The sequence below is a fragment of the Pelophylax lessonae genome, assembly GCF_965119305.1.
Source record: "Pelophylax lessonae genome assembly, contig: HAP1_SCAFFOLD_460, whole genome shotgun sequence".
NCBI classification, from domain to species: Eukaryota; Metazoa; Chordata; class Amphibia; order Anura; family Ranidae; genus Pelophylax; species Pelophylax lessonae.
Genome location: NW_028119884.1, coordinates 93,427 through 115,178, shown reverse-complemented (window position 1 = coordinate 115,178; position 21,752 = coordinate 93,427). Strand labels below are relative to the sequence as shown.

The 21,752-nt window shown below is 42.5% G+C and overlaps 1 protein-coding gene across 1 annotated transcript in view; it reads left to right on the top strand.

Moving 5' to 3' along the window:
- Positions 1–840: 840 nt before the first annotated feature.
- Positions 841–21,752, top strand: part of LOC309543872 (transmembrane protein 214-A-like) — a gene marked incomplete at its 5' end in the record, with an annotated part of 114,331 nt that continues 93,419 nt past the window's right edge. The window contains 7 exons of the mRNA XM_082276290.1: positions 841–991; positions 2,555–2,689; positions 7,975–8,057; positions 10,419–10,524; positions 10,600–10,681; positions 11,728–11,829; positions 17,262–17,403. Coding sequence (XP_082132416.1) covers positions 841–991; positions 2,555–2,689; positions 7,975–8,057; positions 10,419–10,524; positions 10,600–10,681; positions 11,728–11,829; positions 17,262–17,403 — 801 coding nt within the window. The remainder of the gene's footprint in view (positions 992–2,554; positions 2,690–7,974; positions 8,058–10,418; positions 10,525–10,599; positions 10,682–11,727; positions 11,830–17,261; positions 17,404–21,752) is intronic.

Sequence of the window (21,752 nt, the reverse complement as noted above, 5' to 3'; positions counted from 1 at the left end):
ATCCTGGGAAATAAAGAGAAGCTTAGATCTCATGGGAAGACTTATGAAATAAACAGGGATGTCTTCGCATGAGATTTCGCCTGCTCATTATTCCCTAGGAATCTTTTTCTGTAAAAATGATTGTGCCCAGGAATACAGAAAACAAGGCTTATACTTAGATCTAGCTATATTTTCTTACAAGTCCCTTCAGGACATACTTTTAGCAGGAGGTGTTTACTTAACACTGCAAGGTCCACTTTAAATGTGACCTCCGGCCTTCCCTTCAGTCTTGCACAGTTGTACAGACTTCTCTCCTGTACGGAAATGTTTTTCCTCCCCAGTCTGACTGTCCCTGGTCCACCCCTTTCGTCCATTTTTTTTTTTTTTTTTTTTTTTCTTCATTGATGCTGAGCATCGCATGTGGGCCTTGCCTAGAGTGGTCTGCATAAAATTGGAATGCCCACTCCTCCAGGCTGACATCCACCCATCAAGACATTTGGGTACTTGCATAACTCCTCCCAAGATTCTGCCTGCTGCTTGGATCAGGGTTCTTGAGGAGTACTGAGGTAGGTAGCTGTGGTGTTTTCAGCAAGCTATCTACAGCTTCTTGAAAACCTCACAGCCATGATCCTGCATTGCATAGAGAAGTTCAGATACCCAGCGTTTGATGCTACTGTGTCTAAAATGGAAAAAGTCATGAAAATGGAAAGGTTTTTTTTCAACATTTTATTAGATGTTGATTAATGGGTGGCACCAGGGAAGGTAAAATGTAAGCAAATTAAATGTCCGCTTTAATTATGTTTCTCATTTATGGTTTGTTCTGCATAGTAATAATTTACCTTCTTGGTTATTTTGTTGTAGATGGACCTTGGTGAATTTCATCAGGAGATGGAAAAGAGTCAGAATGTGTTTCCAGAGAATCCCCAAATCTGGGTTATGGACTTGGCAAGCTACCTGAACTATAAACTGCAAACTGTGAAGAATGACCCCTTGCCTCTGCAGCAGTCACATGGTGAGTGGCCTGTTGGTGCAGTTGGACATAACACAATAGAAGCTCTAACTGGATGACATTCCATTTTCTAAAGCAATTGGTTTTATAATCTGTTGCCACAGTTGCTTTTTTCTCTAGAATACTGCTTTCACCTTTTTTTTTTTTTTTTTTTTTTTTTTTTTTTCCCACTCCTTTGTTGCTTTGCCTTGCTACTTGTCTCCTCTTCCACTTTTTCAACGACTTTTCTGTCTACCTGCTCTCGCGTTGACCTCACTTCATTGACTCTGTGCCTGATAGTGACAACAAAAGGCTGTGCCTGTGCGATGCTGGTGGAGGCTACGGTGGCATTGTACATTGTGAAGCTGGTCCAAAGCAATGATGTGCTCCAAGTGCTGTAGACAGAAATGTCTTAACTAGAACTATTCTTAAAAATGTTTTCTCCCCTCTTCTCCTACCTATCTTGCCTAACCTGTTTGAAAAAAGTAATGTGATTCCACAGCTCTGCCCTCCCTGTGTTAGTGTGCAGCTGCTGCTGCGGGGGGGAGGAGAAAGCGTGGAGAACGGCTGGCCCAAGGGAGCCTATGGGTGACGTCACAACTCCCAAAATTCACAGCTTTTTTTTTTTTCCCTTTTTGTACAATAGGCAAGGTAAGAGGAGGAGGGGACAGGGAACATTTTTAGTAATAGTTAGGATTTGCTTCCACTTCAAAGAAAATAAGGATTTACAAGCATTGATACAGAATGCATTAGGCTGGGTTCACATCTGTGGCGCATTTTACATGCGTTTTTAGGGGCCCTGCCATTAAACTCTATTAGAACGCATGTTTTCATGACAGTGTATCAAAGTCCTGCATGTTTTTTTTTTTTTCAATATATGCACTTTAATAAAAAAAAAAATGCATTCTAATAGTTTAATGGCAGTGCACCTAAATACAAGCGTAAAACACAACGCAGAAAATCCACACTGCACAGATGGGAATGGGGCCTAATGCCGGCCAAAGATGGGTTAAAATCTTAGCCAGTTCAGCAGGGAACAGCCAAGATTCGAACCATCTATGGTTCGAATCTTGGCTATGGTTGCAGAAAAGAAAATTGCATCATCTGTGGCCTGCCTTAGTGAACTAAACCTTATCCAGTTAACAGTTGTAGGAGATGCCACTCAAGGCAGACTTAAAGCTCCTCCAGCCATGAGTGCCAAGGCTATGTGGGACCTTGTCCTCATCCCAAATACAAAAAACAGAAGTGCAAGAAGCCTCCCAACTGCAAAATTCTATACACCACTGTAATGCAAGGTTCCTTGTGGAGTTTGAAAACCATGCTATCCGTGAAGAACCAGTTTGAGGTTTACATCTACTTTTTAGTTACACTGAAATTGGATAAATATCCTCTTCTGGGGTTTTAGCTTGATAAGATTAGAAATTTTCATGCATGAAATTGAGTGAGGAATCCAAACTTTACCTCCATCACCCCGAATCAAATGATTTTGTCCTTTTTTTTTTTTTTTTTTTCACAATTCATTTAAAGTATGTTGAAGAGAATTCCTGAGAATTGCATGTAATCTGCTTTTTTTTTTTTCCCCCACAGATTATCCATACTGTCTGGTGAACAGGGAGCTAAAGAACGTTATCAGATCAGTGCTTTCCAAAGCCCCCTCTGTATTGAATCTGCTGGTGGATAATTGTATACGATTAATGCTGGAGGAGTTGGAGAAACCCACAGGTATATTGGGGTGTTAAAAATAATCGCCTACTCAATGCATTGTGATGCAGACTTGAACAATTCTGCATCGGTGCAGAGAATGGCTGCATTGTGATTGCTCGAATGGCATCATTCGGGCACGCCCTGCCTCTCCTGGGAGAGTGTTCCCAGTGTACTCAAGTGGTTGTAAAGCCACTTTGCTAAATGGAACAAAGGGGATTCCATTAAGCAATGTGCCCCAGTGTATGTGCTTTATAAAAAAAAAAAAAATGTAGCTGTATAACTTATTTCATATCGACGCTCACCTGACTGCCCGCCACGGTCTTCCCCAATCTAAGAACTACAGGGGCTGGTGACTTACCAGGGAGTTCCCTCTTTGGATAACCCTTAAATGTTTGCCTTCAATTTTATTATAAAGCACATGTTTTGGCAAAAATAAATTTTAAAGTGGGATAGGACTATAGCACAGTCAATTTATTGCTTTTTGTGTCCCTTCCCCATAATTGTTCTGGTGACTATTTACAAAAAGTTATCGAAAATGCCCATAGGTTGTCACAAGAACAGGAGGTGAGGAGAAATCTTCCAGTGATCACTGGTTTATGGGGGATTTCAACTCATCTTTATTTTGATGAAAACCATGGGCAGTGAATCGCGGAATCAAATTAAATCATTGACAGGATAATCATAATCCATTTGAATTGTAAGACTAGTGAAGATGCGCACCTCTACAGGAAATGGCATAAAGGTCTGCTGCCCAGGGATGGTCAAGGAGGTGTTGATGGTGTGAAGGCTCGTCAAGAGTGTTTGTTGCAATAAATCATGATAAAGGGTTAATAGGAATTTAGATTTGTATAGTAATCTTATTAAGCCCTGTTCACATCTTGCGATTTGGCACCTCAGCCCGAATCACTGTGAATTCTGCTCATGATCTCAAATCGTGTGACAATCCCAGCACTATGCGGTTTTGGGTGCCATTATCCTTTAATAGCACCCCAAAATGCAATGCAATACAATTCAGCCACGATTGCTGCACACCCTTACAAATCGTTCAAAGCTTGTCGCCCGAAAAAGAACAGGAGCTTCTTTTCGAGCAACGCACTTAGGGCTGCTCATTACTCTATGTGGCGTGCAGAATCGCCAAGTCAAAATCATGTGAACAGGGCCTTAAGGCCTGGTTCACTCGGCTCTGCGGGGCGCATTTGCATTGGCACAGCAGCCCATTCATTTAAATAAGCTGCCGTGCCTCCTAAAATAAAGGGGAAAGGTCCCTGCTTCATTTTTGGAATCCCAGCCTACACGGGAACTGCAAGTGCAGTGCGGTTCCCTGTGTTGGAGCGATTTCCAGTGCATGCAACGATTAGGATTAATTGCACCCGCACACATTTTATGCATTTTGCTGTGATGGTTGCAGCTGCAGGGACAGGTGTGGATGCACTGCAGAAATCACTCGCACAGATGTGAACATACCCTAAAGCAACTTTGTGCCATATACACTTCTACTAAACACTATGCTTTTTCTTTACTCTTCTTTCTCCGAGTGGACTACTCATCTTCACAATTTGCAGTAAGTCCAGCTTATAAGGAGCTCCATCACCCTGCTGTATTGCTGTTCACCTTTTTGTGCAGAATGCAGTTGCTAATCTTCTTTTTTTTTTTTTTTTTTTTTTTTTTTTAGCTATTTCTGTTTCAATAATTTCAGAGTTGTGTAAATGAACTTCCATCAGCCGAAGGCTTGTACCTCTCAACTATGAGGGCGCTGATGAGTACTCTCATAGTTCATTGATCTTCCTGCTATTCTGTAACTGCCTTCCTTTGTTGGGGGTATGGACAGACAGCTGACTTGAGTCTGCAGGGACCTGGCATTGAGATTGTGGGTGCAATGCTTTACAGGCTCCAGTGTAAAAAATAAAATAAATTATTATTTTTTTTTTTTTTAATAAAAGGTGAACTTATCCTTCAGTATTGCTGTGTATTTGTAGCTCATGGTTGGAGTGGGCAGGTGATAGTCGTTGTTAGTTGACAGCCTCGTGTATTATGACAATTGTGAAATTGGATGCTGCTAAGGTCCTTACATTTTCTATCATCCGTTTAAAGAAATCCCTTAGCAATAGTAATTGCTTCACTGAATAAGTGGGGAATGTAGAATGGTAAGATGAATCAAAGGTATATGGAGTGTAGGGTGAGTATTTGGCTTGCTTTAAGAGTGAGGATAGGTAATTTGTAATGTGGGGGAGGATGGAGGAAGATGTTTTTGTTCCACAGAATTGACTGCCTATTTATTTTTTTCCTGTGTTTTGGGATCCAAGAATCTGACACCCTCAAGGCTTCCATTCTATCATTCAATATAGCAGATTTTTTTTTTAATTTTTGCATTTTTATAAAAGGTGAGCTTTAACCAGTTCAGATGCATTAGGGAATATTTCTATGATCTGTCTACGGCTGTTATAGCTGCCAAGAAATAAAGGAAATCATTCTTCTGGGACAATGGTCTCCAAACTGCATCCTGGTGGCCAGAGACAGCCCTTTGCTTGCCTTGATCAACCCCTTGGAGTGCTATTCTTCTCAAGGACACCCAGGATGGGAGTGCTATTCTCAAGGACAACCAGGATGGGAGTGGTATGTATTCTTAAGGATACAAGGACACCCAGGATTGGGGGGGGGGGGGGGCTATTCTTCTCAAGAACACCAAGGATGGGGGGGGGGGCTATTCTCAAGAACACCAAGGATGGGGGGGCTATTCTTCTCAAGAACACCAAGAATGGGGTGGGGGGGCTATTCTTCTCAAGAACACCAAGAATGGGGTGGGGGGGCTATTCTTCTCAAGAACACCAAGAATGGGGTGGGGGGGGCTATTCTTCTCAAGAACACCAAGGATGGGGGGGGGGGGGGGCTATTCTTCTCAAGAACACCAAGGATGGGGGGGGGGGGGGCTATTCTTCCCAAGAACACCAAGGATGGGGGGGGGCTATTCTTCTCAAGAACACCAAGGATGGGGGGGGGCTATTCTTCTCAAGAACACCAAGGATGGGGGGGGCTATTCTTCTCAAGAACACCAAGGATGGGGGGGGGGGGGCTGTTCTTCTCAAGAACACCAAGGATGGGGGGGGGGGGGGCTGTTCTTCTCAAGAACACCAAGGATGGGGGGGGGGGGCTGTTCTTCTCAAGAACACCAAGGATGGGGGGGGGGCTGTTCTTCTCAAGAACACCAAGGATGGGGGGGGGGGGCTATTCTTCTCAAGAACACCAAGGATGGGGGGGGGGGGGCTATTCTTCTCAAGAACACCAAGGATGGGGGGGGGGGCTATTCTTCTCAAGAACACCAAGGATGGGGGGGGGGGGGGGCTATTCTTCTCAAGAACACCAAGGATTGGGGGGGAGCTATTCTTCTCAAGAACACCAAGGATGGGGGGGGGGGGCTATTCTTCTCAAGAACACCAAGGATGGGGGGGGGGGTATTCTTAAGAACACCAAGGATGGGGGGGGGCTATACTTCTCAAGAACACCAAGGATGGGGGGGGGGGGGGGGGGGCTATTCTCAAAAACACCAAGGATGGGGGGGCGCCATGTTTTCAGACACCAAGAGGGGACATTATTCTTTTTGAAGACACCGAGGATGGGGGTATTCTTTTCAGACATGGGAGTGGTATTTTCAGATACCAAGGATTTGGGGGGGGGGGGGGGGAGCTTGTCTTTTCACGGACACCAAGGATGAGGCATTGTTAACCAATGCCAGTACACTTTCTACTCCTACTTGCCTTAGTCCGACCCCCTCTAAAGTCTGAAGCATAATACACTGGCCCTTTTGTTTAGAAAGTTTGGAGACCCCTGTTCTAGAGCACATGGGTCTGTCCCTGATGGGCCAGTTTATTAGAGCCTCGGATGGGAATTTACTGAGGTTTATTTGGGTCGATTACATTTTTTATTTTCTGATCCAAATTTTCCAGGCCCGTGGGCAGGATTACCAGTAGTGAAATGCAGTGCCCTCTTTATCCTTGGCAGCAGCTGAAGGAGTTGGATAGCCTTTTCCCTTTTTTTTTTTTGTTTGTATGTATATGTGCAAATACAGCACTGATTCAAATTGTCTACAGCTGCTCGCACTATGGAAAAAAACATTGCAATAAACAATTTCATCTGAATTTCATCAACCTCTAAGACATCATCTGATGACTTAGATGACGAAATGTGTCAGATTTATTGTCATTTAGGCCATTGCATCTCGATATTATATGCTGGATGATGCTATAAGCGCTTGTTACTTGTATATAATGTAAGTTTTCAACCTTTTTATAATTGGAGCTAGTTTTACACTATGTGGAGGCTCTTTTTATCTCTATAGTCCCAACGCATTGTACGATACTACTCCATGAGTTGTGATCCTATCGTGGAATTACGTGTTAGAAACTTCCAGAGCTGCCTTCAAGTACCATCCTTGGGTATATCCTAATGCGGTTGACTCAGTGCTAATGGTATCTGAGTCCACACTCTTTGGTAAGCAGTAAATCCTTAGAGCGGTGGACGGTCACACAGTGGTGATTGAAGCACGGATGGTGGCATGATCAACTTATATCAGTGTCTGCACCGGGATCTCTATTCCTTTTTTATTTTTAATTTCATATTTTTGTGGATTTTTTTATTATTATATGGACATTTTTTGTCACTATCATTCAGTATTGGCCCCTTTGCACTTTTATGTCTTATTAGATATTCCTTTTTTTTTTTAACTTTCCTTTTTTGGACATATTTAACTGGTATCAGAGCAGATTCCAGCCATTCCTCCAACATCCCCCGCTCCACCTAAACAGGATACAGTTGATCCTACATCATACAAGGACCTTTTATGCAACTGGACACCTACACCCTTGTGGTGCCCGTTTGGGAAGGCCCTTTTATGTTTGAGCATGACTTTCTGTGCACAAAGCCAGCTCAATTACATGGTTTGGTAAAGTTAGTATGGAGGAAGTGACATCTACACAGATCCCTCACCTCAGCCCTATACAACTTATTGGGATCATCGTAAAGCTGACCTCGACATCAGTACCTGACCTCACAAATACTCTTTTGTTAGCTGAGTGGGCACAAATTCTCACAAGCACACTATAAAATCGTGTGCAAAGCCTTCCTTAAGTGATAGTGGCTGGTATAGCTGCAGGGGGAATGCCATATCCATGGTCAAAGTTGAAGAATGGAATGTCCAGCAAGCCTTCTGTATAGGTGGGGTGTTCAGGTGTCCACAAACTATTGGCCATGCAGAGTAAATGAGCTCCTTTCCTATTGAATGTCATCACTTTTTGTACTTCTCTTGGCAGGAGACTCTGTTCATGGTTATCGGATTTGCATCCAGGCTGTTCTACTCGACAAGCCCAAGTCTCTGACCCTCGATCTGAAGAAGGTAAATATCCAGTACTGCCCGGAATAACCTCTACAATATCAATTATGAAATTAATAAAATGTTAACGGTCAGATTTCAGTGGTCAATAGGAGTCCAGCCAAAAATAAATACCTTTTTTTTTATTTTTTTTTCATAGGCAAGCCTCCAAATGAATACATAATGTTTTAGTGTATTGCCAGTGCTTTTTATATTTTAGCTTTGGATAGAGCAGTAGGGGTTATACCCCCTATCTGGTCATTTTGAGCAAAATTTGATGCTTATGACCTAAGACAGTGGTTACTGACATTTCCTGAAGGGGACAGGTATCTCCTGGGCCATTGTTCTAGGGTGAGCGTCTGTCCTTTTTTATAGACCCCTATACTGCGATGTAAATTAACAATTTTGTGAACCAGACATCCACTATTGTGCATCATGAGGTGTTCTGTGTCTGCCACAAGGATATGAGGTCACTTTCAACTATGCTTATACTGTATGTGACTATTAAAGCTGAACTCTAGGCAGATTTAAAAACAGATTAAAGTGATTGTAAAGGCTGAAGGTTTTTTACCTTCTGTGTGCTTGGCTATGGGACAAAGATTGTGAAACAGATTCTGCCTGAGGTTATAACCCTCCCTTTCTCTATCCAAAATTAGTTTTGCCTATAGTTCTACTTTAATACATTTATTGTGTGTTGTTTTTTTTTTTTTTTTTATGCAAGCAGTGTAAATACCTGACCTGGCTTTAGCATCGTGCAGTCCCTGCACAGCAGGGCTGAAGTGTTTGAGCGGAAGAAGCAGCACATGGAGCCAATCTGTTCATGTGACAAGAAACATGCTGATAGGAGCGAGCAGAGTGACAGATGAACTGTGCTGCCTCTCCTTTCACTACCCAGTCACATCCAGGGAATGGATCCAGGACGGCCTGGGCTAAGAAGTAGTGTATTAAATGACGCTGTCCATCAGACTGAGGACATCAGCGACAGAAATAAAAGTACTGAGTGGGCAAATTTCTGAAATAACAGTGAATATTGCAAAATAAGCAGGTTGTCTTATTTAACCCCTTGCAAAACACCCCACTGCGGCAGTGTTGGCCACTGTAGCTAGTATATGATCTGACACTTCTGGGTCTGGGGTGCTATGTAAACAAGGCAGACTGTCGTTCTGTGCGAGGGGAATGTACTGATCCTGTTTTTCTGCTAAGAGGGAACATGGATCTTTACCTCCCCCCCCCCCCCCCCCCAGTCAAAGCACCTCCCTCAGTTAGTAAATCAGTGTCATTAGTACAGTGAAAGTGCATATTTTGTAGCACTGATCACGGAATTGGTGTCACTGGTCCCCAAAAAGTGTCAAAAGTGTTAGTTGTCCGATTTGTCTGCCGCAAAATTGCAGTCCTGCTATAAGTCGCTGATCGCCGTCATTACTAGTAAAAATAAAAATAACCCATAGTTTGTAGACACTATGACTTTTGCTTGGGAGCTTTTTATTGGGATTTTTTGTTTACTAAAAATATGCAGCAGAATACATATTGGCCTAAATTGATATAGAAATTTTTTTTTTTTTTTTTATTCTTGTCGGTCTTTTTTGTTTATAGCGCAAAAAATAAAACCGGAGAGTTGATCAAATGCCACCAAAAGGAAGCTCTATTTGTGGGGAAAAAAGGGCAAACGTTTCATTTGGGTATAGCGTCACACTTCCACACAATTGACAGAGTAACGCAGTACCTGTAACGCAAAAAATGTCCTGGTCATGAAGGGGGGGGGGGTTAAACCTTCTGGAGCTGAAGTGGTTGATGCCTGTTAACTGTAAAAACATTATTGAAAATGTAAATACACTACAATACAGTGAATGAAGTTCTCAATAATACCAACGATCAAGTATCCTACATTAGTGCAAAACAAGCAGAGATGTATAACCTATAACCTATTAGAGGTGTGACATCAGCCCGCCTCTCTGACCTGCCAATCAGAAGAAGCTCATTTCTGAAGCTGAATTCATTTGTAGATTAAATCGCTCCCTCTAAATGGCTGAGCGCCACTGCTGTGGACTCCTTTGTTCCGGGTAGTAGTTCTACTGCACATCCAGCAGCCTCACAGGTTTGCGAGGGACATAGCTTGTTTGGACCAGCTTGGCCCAAACTAACTTATGTAAATTGTGTGAAAAGCTGGAGCTCTTATTTCAATAGTTTGGTAAATAGATGTACTGTAAATACTGTTATAGAGGGGCTTCACAAATTTCTTTCTGGACCTGTAATGGCATTTAAGGTGTCTTTGTGCAGTGGAGCCTACTGTGTATTCACACACCGAGTCCACAAAGAGACTAACCTGCAGCAACTTTTAGAAACTGTTTTTTGAAGTATTTTCCTTTTTTTTTTTTTTCCCCCCAGTACCTGGATATGCTCCGTGCCCAACAAAGCAAGCCGGCAAAGTGTCTGACAATCATGTGGGTTGTGGGTCAGACTGGATATGTGGACTTGACAGAGGGGCTGAAAGGTGAGTTGTTTGTTGAGTGGTCCAATGCATGTTACTGGTTGTTCCTTTTGTTTTACACCTGTATCTGTTTTTCAGTGTGGCTCGGTCTCATGCTGCCAGTGCTGGGGATCAAGTCGCTGTCACCCTATGCTATATCCTATCTGGACCGCCTATTACTGTAAGTCTTGCGGGAGTGTGTAAAATGGGCACTATGTAGATTATGGGAAGTGGCTTCCACCGTACTGTGTGGAAATGGCACTGGTCCCTAGTTTTTTGTAGGGACTGCTTCATATTGCCATCTTGATAGTAAAACCTGTATAGTGGCTTGGTACATAATATTATGACCAGACGTTTTGTCCAAAATTGTGGGTATGAATATTCTGTAGTTTTTTTTTTTTTTATTTTTAGCCACATGGTCATGCTCTAGTTTCAATCATCATATTTCTGTTCTCTCCTTGCTTCACGTTGTAAAATAACGGTTAACAGTTTGGTAGCTCAAGCTCAGATTTACACAAAGTGCATGAGCCAGAGCAAGAAAAATAGAAGCGTGCATGTAAAACAAAAAAATAGAAATGTAAAAGGGTGGGATGAGTAGATAAATATATCGTGGTTTCCCAGGCAAGCTTGAGATCAGCCACCTTGCAGACTGAGTAGGGAAGAATTAGTGCCCCTATCTGGATTTTATTAACCAGAGCTCTTTCAGAGTGACTTCTATTTCACCAAAAATGAGGGATCCAGACAGCAATTAAAAAAATGGCTTTTTTACTGGTGAAAAATTTCCTATGCTTTCTTTTTAGTAAAGCTGTTGTCAATAACTCCTCCCCCCCCCCGCCCCCCAAACCCTTATCTGAATTAGTTTGTTCATGCTCCCTGCGTGGACGGTCACATTGCCATGAAATCAGGACAGTGATGTCACTACTCTTGTAGTCCATTTTTTATTTCCTCCAGTCCCATAACAGAAGGTCCTTTCCTATTGGTAAATTATAGAAGAGCCTGTACATTGCACCTGCAACTCACTGTTCATGGTTGCAATAGACTGCAAAGATGTAACAAATACACTTTTTTTTTTTTTTTTCATTGTTGGTGGATTATTTTACTAGTGTGCAGGCAGAATTGCAGTTTTGGGAACGTCTAGAGATCGAATTTATTCTGAAGATCTGATTCTCTTTTGTAATCCTTGGTTGGCAGGCTGTGGATGATAGGTTTGTTTCCTTTGTCTTGCAGGATGCATTCTAACCTGACCAAAGGTTTTGGCATGATCGGCCCTAAGGATTTCTTCCCCCTTCTGGACTTTGCTTTTATGCCAAATAACTCGCTGACTACCAGGTACACAGTTCATATTGCTTTGTGTTTTTGTTTATCACCCATCTCACTATCCTCAGTTCCGCAAAGGCTTTCTGAAAGGTGTATAATGACAATTGAGAATTCTGTAATTGTTTAAATTTCTCTTAAACCTTTCCTGCCCGCTTTGGGACCTTCTTTTTAAAAGTTAAAGCACAGGGGGTGGAAAGGATTGGTGATCATGTGACCACTGTGATTAGCTGTCATGGCAGTCATGATTGGAAGCTGATCCCACTGGCTAACAATTTTTTTTTTTCTCTGGACTGAGTAGTTTTAAGCGGTGTGCTCCCAGCACATAAATATTGTCCACCAAGCGACGCTTATGTGTGGCAAGTGGGCGTTAAAGTCTACCTTTTGCCACTGCACATATGGGTTACTAAAGGGTAAAGGGGTTGAACATAAACTGTAACCGATATGAAATATATTTATGCAGGTGAAGGTGCCTGGTTCTGCCCTTTTTAAAATGTTAAGTGTGTACCTGCTGCCCCTTTCCTTTGTGTGTACTATTATTCCATAATATATATTCTATATCTACAGTGATCCAATACATGACAAAATTCAAAAATTAAAATAAACTCACGCAGAAAAAAACAATGCTCTAGGTGACTGACTATACCTTCTAAATGGCTCAAGGATGGCCAATGTATAACCGCAGTTATGCAATAATAATCCAAGCAATATAATAAAATATATAAATATGCACTGTTATAACTATATTTGTGAAAAATGACTGACTGCCATTAGTGAAAAATTATAATAAACACTATGTGCAAAATAGTGAATATTTAGTCCGTAAAAAACTGACACATAAAACTTGTGATAAATGAATCTAGTGATAATTGTGGTAATCAATCGTGCTTACCAGATAGTAGCAGGTCACACAGACCTATAGAGCCTTTGATCCATATTTAGGATGGATCAATCCTACACCTTTCTCCTCCACATCAATTCATCAATTTTCCTCTGGCTATTTAGAATCAGAATGGGACTATATATTTGGGATAGCTCCTTCCCCTCACTTCTCCTCCTCTCCAAATCCTCTGGTAGTAGTCTCAGCCAGATGTATACATATAGAGACAATAGGAAGCCAAGATATAGTGTAATAACGTTTTATTTAATAAAAAAATAAAATTGTCCGCTTACATCTTAATGTGCCCGCCTGGCACAGGGTAAAAGCGCTTTCTGCTAGTCAAGGGTGGTGTTTTTTTTTTTTTTTTTTGTATGCTGTACCCCTCTGCACTAATCTGGATGGAAATGTGCAGCCCTTGTAGCGTGGCAGCGGTCGGCGTGCGTTCCAAGCGATATGCGGAAGTGACGTCGCTGGCTCTTAATATTTCCTGTGTGTAGACCACAATGCATTTCGCTGTCTCGCGTCCTCAGTCTCCGACTACGCTAGATTTGGAGAGTAGGAGTGAGGGGAAGGAGTTATCCCAAATATAATCCCATTCTGATTCTAAATAGCCAGAGGAAAATTGATGTGGATGAGAAAGGTGTAGGATTGATCCATCCTAAATACGGATCAAAGGCTCCATAGGTCTGTGTGACCTGTTACTATCTGGTAAGCACGATTGATCACCACAATTATCACAAGGAGCATGAGGTGGAGCACTTGAATTGAAGATTCATTTATCACAAGTTTTATGTGCCATAGATTTTACGGACTAAATATTCACTATTTTGCACATAGTGTTTATTATAATTTTTCACTAATGGCAGTCAGTCATTCACAAATTTAGTTATAACAGTGTATATTTATATTTTATTATATTGCTTGGATTATTATTCCATAACTGCAGTTATACATTGGCCATCCTTGAGCCATTTAGAAGGTATATTCAGTCACCTAGAGCACTTTTTTTTTTTTTTCTGTGTGAGTTTATTTTATTTGAATTTTGTCATAAATTGAATCACTGTAGAAATAGGTTTTTTTATACCTGCCACACTTAGAATACTATCAATCAGAGATGTATAGTAACGAAGTAGAACTACTTAAGTACTGTACTTAACCACTTTACAACCGGAGGATTTTGCTGTCTTCCGTCCAGGCCACTTTTTGCGATTCGGCGCTGTGCGACTTCAACTGACAATTGCGCGGTCGTGCGACGCCGTACCCAAACGAAATTTACGTCCTTTTTCTCCCACAAACGGAGCTTTCTTTTGGTGGTATTTGATCACCTGTGCGATTTTTACTTTTTGCGCTATAAACAAAAAAAGAGCGTTTATTTTGAAAAAATAACAATATTTTTCACATTTTTTTATATGAAATTCCCCCCAAAAAAGATGTAAAAACCAATTTTTTTAAAAGTTTTTTGCCAATTTGTTTTATGCTACATATGTTTGGTAAAAAAAATCGCAATAAGCGTATTTTGATTGGTTTGCGCAAAAGTTATTGCGTTTACTAACAAAGGGAAAGATTTCTGTCATTTTTGGTGTTTTTTTTTTAACGCGTAATGGCGGCGATCTGCGATTTTTTTTTTTTGCGGGACTGCGACATTGCGGCGGACAGACCGGACCCCTGACTGACATTTTTGACACTTTTGGGGGTACCAGTGACATTACTGCAGTAATCAGTGCTATATATATGCACTGTTACTGTAAAAATGACACTGGCAGGGAAGGGGTTAATTTTATTGGAGAGGGAGGGGTTAATGTATGCCTGGTGCTTACTGACGTGTAGGGGGGGAGGTGACTATGTGATTCATGGACAGATCGGATGTCCAGCTATGCTGAACAGTCCGATCTGTCACTCCCTGTCACTATGGAGATCCGCCCGCTGTGTTTACACACAGCGGGCGGATCTCCAGACTCGATCCCCGACGATCGGGTAAGAGCAGCGGCGATCGCCGCTGCTCCTCCCCTGGCCCGACTCCCGCTGTGAATGAAAACAGCGGGAGCGAGCCTCCGGCGGCGCGCAAGCGCCGCCCAGAAGGGGAGGAGTCCAGTCACGTTAATACTACGTGACTGGACGGGAACGAGCCACTCTGCCGCAGTAGTATTCCCGTAAGCGGTAGTAAAGTGGTTAAGTACCGAAATGCGGTATCTGTACTTTCCTAGAGTAGAATTTTTTTCTCCTACTTCTACTTTTACTTCACTACATTTTTTCGATGATTTCGATACTTCTACTCCAATATTTTTTTTTTTGTGCTGCATAGTTATTAGTTACTTTTAAAAAAATTACCACTGCCAGAACAGTAGATGGCAGGTTGCATAAAGCTCAAAAAAATGTGTATAATGTCATTTGTAAATCAGCGCATACGAAAATAAAGGCTGTGTATAATAAAAGCTGCAATACCAAATCTTTCCAATAAAAAGAAAATATGAAACAAACAAATAAATGGTGCTACAGCGCTTAAAGTGCATCAAGAAACTACTAACAAACACAGGTTAATCATTTGAATAAATCATTTGAAATAATAAAAAACATTCTTTAATAACTACATAACACAGTACTTCTACTTCTACTTTCAGTACTTGAGTAGAAATTTTTTTTCAAAACTACTGGTACTTTTTACTTTTAGTACTTAAGTAGCAAATTTTTTGATAAAACTACTTGCAATACTTAAGTAAAAAAAATGTTGAATACTTTAGTACTTCTACTTAAGTAACTTTTTCTGCGAGCACTTCCACTTCTACTCAAGTCACTTTTTGATCGAGCACTTGTACTTTTACTCAAGTAGAAATTTCGAGTACTTTATACAAGTCTGCTATCAATATACATTGATCACGCAACCACAAAATAGGTGTCACATATAATTTTCACATTAATGTTGCACATCTAAAATAACTGCAGCAAATACAAGCAGAGACATACTTGATAATGAGAGACCCACCAATACCAGTGCCTTTACATATTAATATAAAAGATATGAAATGCAGCATTCTCCCAAACCTTGTTACTGCTGAATCTTGTCCCGTTCTGACAGTTACATCATGTACTGGGGTGGAGGGTTTTTTTTTGTTTTTTTTGCTGAACCCTTTAAAGCCTATTAGAACTTTTAGAATTAAGACTGCTTATCAGCAATGAAATCTTAACTGCTGTGTTTTTCATTAATGTAGAAATGCTTATCTCTCATTTTATATAAACTGAGAAAAGAAGAGAGTAATTGCACTGGAAATTTATTTTCTCTTCTGTTCATTGATGCACAGCTCCATATTCTTGACCATAGGATTATGCTGCTTTCAACAGGAGTAGGACTAGGCAGACAACACAAAAGCTTGGCTACGCCCAATGGGCCGTCCTTGGCTGGCATAATCCCCTCTCTCTGCTTAGATACTCAGTTTTTGTTTAGGTCCTATTCCTGAACTAGGCAGTCTCCCTGCCGGGCCCTAGGTCCTTGCTTTTTTGTATATTTTTTTTGCTCTTGTTTTTCGATCTCTTCCTGTTTTTTTTTCCTGTGGAGATCTTCTAGTAACTTCCCGGGCTGAGTGACGGGCTGTACTATTGAAGCTCCAGTGGTCCCCTCAGTCTGGCCAGCGCGCATGTGCACAGACATAGCTTCTCCCTCGGTCAACTGCGACATAGCCCCACTTGAAGGAGGCTGGTCCGCGAGTTAACCATCTCGCAAGGTCGCATACGACTGGGTCTCGGCCTGAGTCGCAGCTTTCCTTTTGGCTGACAGCTCCCACACTTCGGTGGCGAGGAGGTTCCTGTCTTGGGAGTGTTACCCGCACGCTTCACTGGATCCAGTAAGTAAGGGCCCCTTCCTCTCTTTGCCTGGATACAGTGTGGGGCGCGGGTACTACCTGGGTTGGTCGGCTTTGCTGCGCGGCTGAAAAAAAAAAAAAACTCAACATGCTGCTTACTAAATACCTTAGAATGTCTACTTTCCTAAAAGGGATCATTTGGGGAGTATTTGTTCTCTCCTGGCTTGTTAGTGTCACAAGAAATGATAGGCCGTCAGTATATCAGGTTTGATTAATTTTCAATGATTGGCACCATAACTTGTGACTATGTAACCTTCACAAAGACCAAATATATACTTATCTGGGTTATTTTTACCAAAGATATATAGCAGTATAACTTTTGGCCAAAATTTATGAAGAAAAATAAATTACTAATTTGCTAAATTTTTTAACCAAAACAAAAAATAAACCCAGTGATGATTAAATACCATCAGAAGAAAGCTCTATTTGTGTGGAAAACAGACATTTTCATATGAGTACGCTGTTGCATGACTGAGTGGTTGTCATTCAAAATGCTAGAGCATTGAAAGCTGAAAATTGGCCTGGTTAGGAAGGGGATATAGGTACCCAGTTTGTAAGTGGTTAAAGGTTTTTTTTTTACAGTGATAGTGTTCTACAAAAAAAGTAAAGGAAGAAGTACTAATTTGAAATAACAGGATGTTTGAAGGCTGGTTCATCGTAGTTTTTGTGAATTAGGACAGGTTTAATATCAAATTAATCCAGTTTGGTTATAGCCAGCAGGAACAGCTGCGAGACCTGTACCCCAGGCTGAAGGTTTTGGCGTTTGGAGCAACACCAGAGAACACATTGCACACCTACTTTCCATCCTTCCTGTCCAGGGCTACTCCCAACTGCCCTTCTGCTATGAGGAAAGAGGTGAGCTCCCCCCCCCCCCCCCCCCAAATGTAATGTGTCTTTGTACTGTAATGCTGGCCATACACCTGCCGAAAAATTGTTCGAAAATCTGTCATTTGGTCCAATCGTCTTGTTTTTCATCCAGTTAATGGGCACAAATAGAAAATCGTTTCAACTTTTCAGAGCCGAAAAATCAAAGGAACAGTTTTGAAAATCTGCCGGCCGATCGCTAAACGAACGATAAATTGAAAGGTTAATGTGTTTCTCGGCCGACCTGTTTGCACTAGGTATATGTGACAAGCTGAATTCATTAATGTCCATTGAACGATTTATCTTTCGAAATTCGTTCATTACATGATGGCACGATTGTCTGCTCTCAGGCCCGATTTTTCGTTTTTCGAAAATGAGTTTGCCCGATATTTTGGCTAGTGTATGGCCAGCATAATAACGCTGACCATTTACCAGTAGATTTTGAAACATGCATGTTTATGAAAATTCTCAGTACATTCAATTGTTGTTCAAAAGTACTTCACAATTTAATTTGCTTTGCTTTTAACACTCGGATTTGAAGTAAATGTAATTTCTTGAACGAAAACCATATACTGTTAGAAAATTGTTCGAGAAAAAATTTCCATCCTGCTCCTTCATGTTTTCGCATCACTATGGTCAAAAACACTATGGTCAAAAACTAAGGTAATTTTACATTACTGAAATTGGAACGTTAAACGTTCTAATGAAGTTCTATTGGTGTATGGCCAACTTTATTAGCGCTTTATGAGAAAAACACCTTTTTTTTATTTTTATTTTTTTTGAGAAAATAAAAATAAATTAACTTCCAACTATGTTGGTAAATTTTTGTGCTTGTTTATAATAATAATATGGGGACGTTATAGTGTGAGGTCCTCTGGTGCAGACACTCATGTGGCAGGCTTGCTGTTCTCTGTACAGCACTGCAGTATGTGTCAGAACTGTATATTTAATATGTTTGGGGCATTAGAATTTTAAGTAAATTCATGTCGTTTTCACTGAAGGTTAACTAACTATGCCGATGAACTAGAGCGGCATGATTCATCATTAAAAAATTGAGATCTCGATTCACCCCCCCTCACAATCTTAAAACTGCATGTCCTCGATTCTTGCAAAGCTGTTCTCTGCAGCTCAGCAAAGCTGGCCCCCCTGCAATCAGCACAGTTAAACTCAGGCGTGTTTCTTTAGTGCTACGTTTGTGCTGTTTTGTGCCATAAAAATGTACTCCTTCTCATTCTTCCTTCTCATTCTTCCTTCTCATTCTTCCTTCTCATTCTTCCTTCTCATTCTTCCTTCTCATTCTTCCTTCTCATTCTTCCTTCTCATTCTTCCTTCTCATTCTTCCTTCTCATTCTTCCTTCTCATTCTTCCTTCTCATTCTTCCTTCATCACCCAGCCCCCTACCACAGCCAAAAGACACAAAACTGGGCTGATTGGTTAGTGCTGCGTTTGTGCTGTTTAAATTTCCGTTATCTGTTATCGTTTTTGCATTATTAAAGGTCACCCAGCCCCCCTACAACACCCAAACGACACCAGCCAGGCTCGTTGGTTAGCGCTACATTTGTTCATTTGTACAAACATCAACATCTGTGCCAGTTTGGTTTTGAAGATGCAGGCAGTCGCACAGGTTACAACAAGGTTCTGTAGGTTTATTCTTAAAGCTTATTTCTCTAGCGCTCATCGACAGACGTAGTCCTCGGTGATACACCACCTTCGGGTTATGTTACCTCCGCAGGAGCAGGACTAGACAGGAAATTAAAAAGCTCTGGCCACACCCTAGGGGCAGTCCCAGAGGGTATATCCTCTCTCTCTCTGCCTCAGCAAATCAGTTATTTTCTGTCTAGTTAGGAGTAAGGACCTAGACACCTTGCTGGGATCTTAGGTCCTGGCAAGAATTTTTTCTTAAAGGATTTTTTTAGACAGCTTTTTTCTCCAGTGTTCCTGTGAGATCTTCAAGCAAGAAAGCTGAACTGGGCGACGGGCTGGATGTTGAGATCCGGTGGTCACCCCAGTTCAGCCTACGAGCGCGTGCAGGCCATAGCTCCGCGCTGGGTCGGCCGCGACAAAGTCCCATTAAAGGACTGTCCACGCGAGTTAAACGTCTCGCCGAAACGCCAAAGACCATGAGTCACGGCGTCCGTATCGGTCGACAGCCCTCCCGCCCCGGTGGAGAGGGGTACTGTCAGGAGTTGGTGCCCGCCTGGTTCCGGTATGGTGAGTAGTATGTTCCCCCTTTTTCCCTGACGGGTTTTGTGGTGAACGCGGGCCCCTCTCTGTATGGTAAGAAAGAGTCCTTTCTATCCTATAACATGTCACAAATCCTCCTACTTTGAGTGTGATTTATGTGTGCAAAAGCCAGGAGGCTTGGCTTGGGAGCTAACAATCTATTGTATACATGTTTTAAAGATGTAATCTGTGGCATTCTGGGAATCTTATGGGTTAAGTATAAGCTACCTACCAGTCAGAAGCCACGGACATGTAGACTGCCTTCCAAATCAGATCTCCAGCTATTAGCAGGCCTCCCGAACGGCCACGCGGTCCGCCAGGGCCGGTACCGCCAACCACGCCATATCCCCATGCAGAGAGAGTGTTGTGTGCCCTGCAGCACACCGCTATTCAGTTTAGGCCGCCGCCATTTTTTTTGCTGGATCGCACGAGCCGCCATTTTGGCGTAGCCTCGTGTCTCCAGCATGGGGGCGGCCATGTTTGAGGTGATCCTACACCTCGTGGAGCTTGGGGGAGGCGCCAGAAGGCGTGCAGAGGGGCGGAGCCGCCTCCTTTCTTCCTGGGCAGCCAGCCAAAAGACTTCCTGTTTGTCAAGACAGCGCTGTAAGCTGTTGCAGCTTAACTCTGAGCATCAAGTGGTGAGCCTGGGGGTCTATCTCTCTCTCTCTCTCTCTCGATCGATAGGGATCCCTAAGCAGGTAACACTAAGGGGCTTTTTTTGTGGCGCTGGGGGTCAGAAAAGAAAAAAAAAAAAAAAAAAAAGTTTTTTTCTTTACTTTTGAATTATATTATCCAGGAAGTAACTGGAGTTATTATGGACCCTGCCACACATATTCCCCCACCTGTTTCCCTCGAGGGGGCCTCGGGACCCGCCGGTGCACAGAGTATAGAGTCATTTACAGCAATTTTGGAGTCTATGGTGGCTCGGGTGGAGGCGGCCTGTCAGGGACGGGGGTCAAGGAAGCGACCCCCGCCTACCCCTATACCATCTGACACCTCTGACTCAGATTCAGAGATGGTCACGGCAGTTGCAGGTTCCTCTGCAAGGGCTGTTATCCCAGGTAAAGCCCCCTCAGACAGTGAGGAGGACGCTTCTTCTCTTGCTATAATTCAGGAAGAAGCATTGGTGGACGCACTAGTTGTGGCAGTGCAAGAAACCTTAAAACTTGAGGCTTTACCGGCAGAGGCAACTGAAACAGAGAGGCCTTTTGGGACTAATAAGCCCATCAAGACGGCGAAGGCTTTTCCTGTACCTAAATGTTTTGGTAATCAGATTAAAGGAGAATGGGAGCATTCTAAACGTACCTTTACTATTTCCAAGCGTATTGCTAGACGCTATCCGTTTGAGGAATCCATCATTAAGAAATGGACGGTACCACCAGTCGTGGATCCGCCTATTTCCAGGCTGAATAAAGCCACGGTTATTCCAGTGGAGGACACTTCGTCCTTTAAGGATCCGGTGGATCGAAAGATAGAAGCAGAGTCCCGCACTATCTTTTCTCTGATAGGGTCAGCATTTAGACCAGTAATCGTTATTGGTCTAGTTTCCCAGACACTTACGGAATGGGCGAAAATGGTACGCCAAGATCTTAGGGGAAAAGATATTCCCCAGGAGACATCTGATTTGATGGAACAGATCATACAAGGGCTACGGTTTATCTGTGACGCAGCCTTGGACACTACTCCCCTATTAGGGCATGCATCTAAGTTAGCAGTGATCCTCAGACGTGTGCTGTGGTTAAAATGCTGGTCAGCTGACCTAGGTTCCAAAAAGACCTTGACCAATCTCCCCTTTCAGGGGAATCGTCTATTTGGAGCCAACCTAGATGAAATCATTAAGGATGCCACTGGGGGCAAGAGCACTTTTTTGCCACAGGCTGCAAAAGCTAAGGGACCTCGCAACAAGCGAGGACCTTTCTTTACCGCCCATAAAGGGCGCCCGGCTGGTACTAGCGGGAAAGGCAAGACTCCTCCAGGAGGGTTCAAGAAGGGGACCAACCCAGCCAAACCCGAAGCAAAGGAGTACACAGCCTGAAGGTGCGCCCCCACCCGGTTTCAGGGTGGGGGGACGTTTTCACCGGTATTCAGGACATTAGATCGAGCATCAACCACTACTA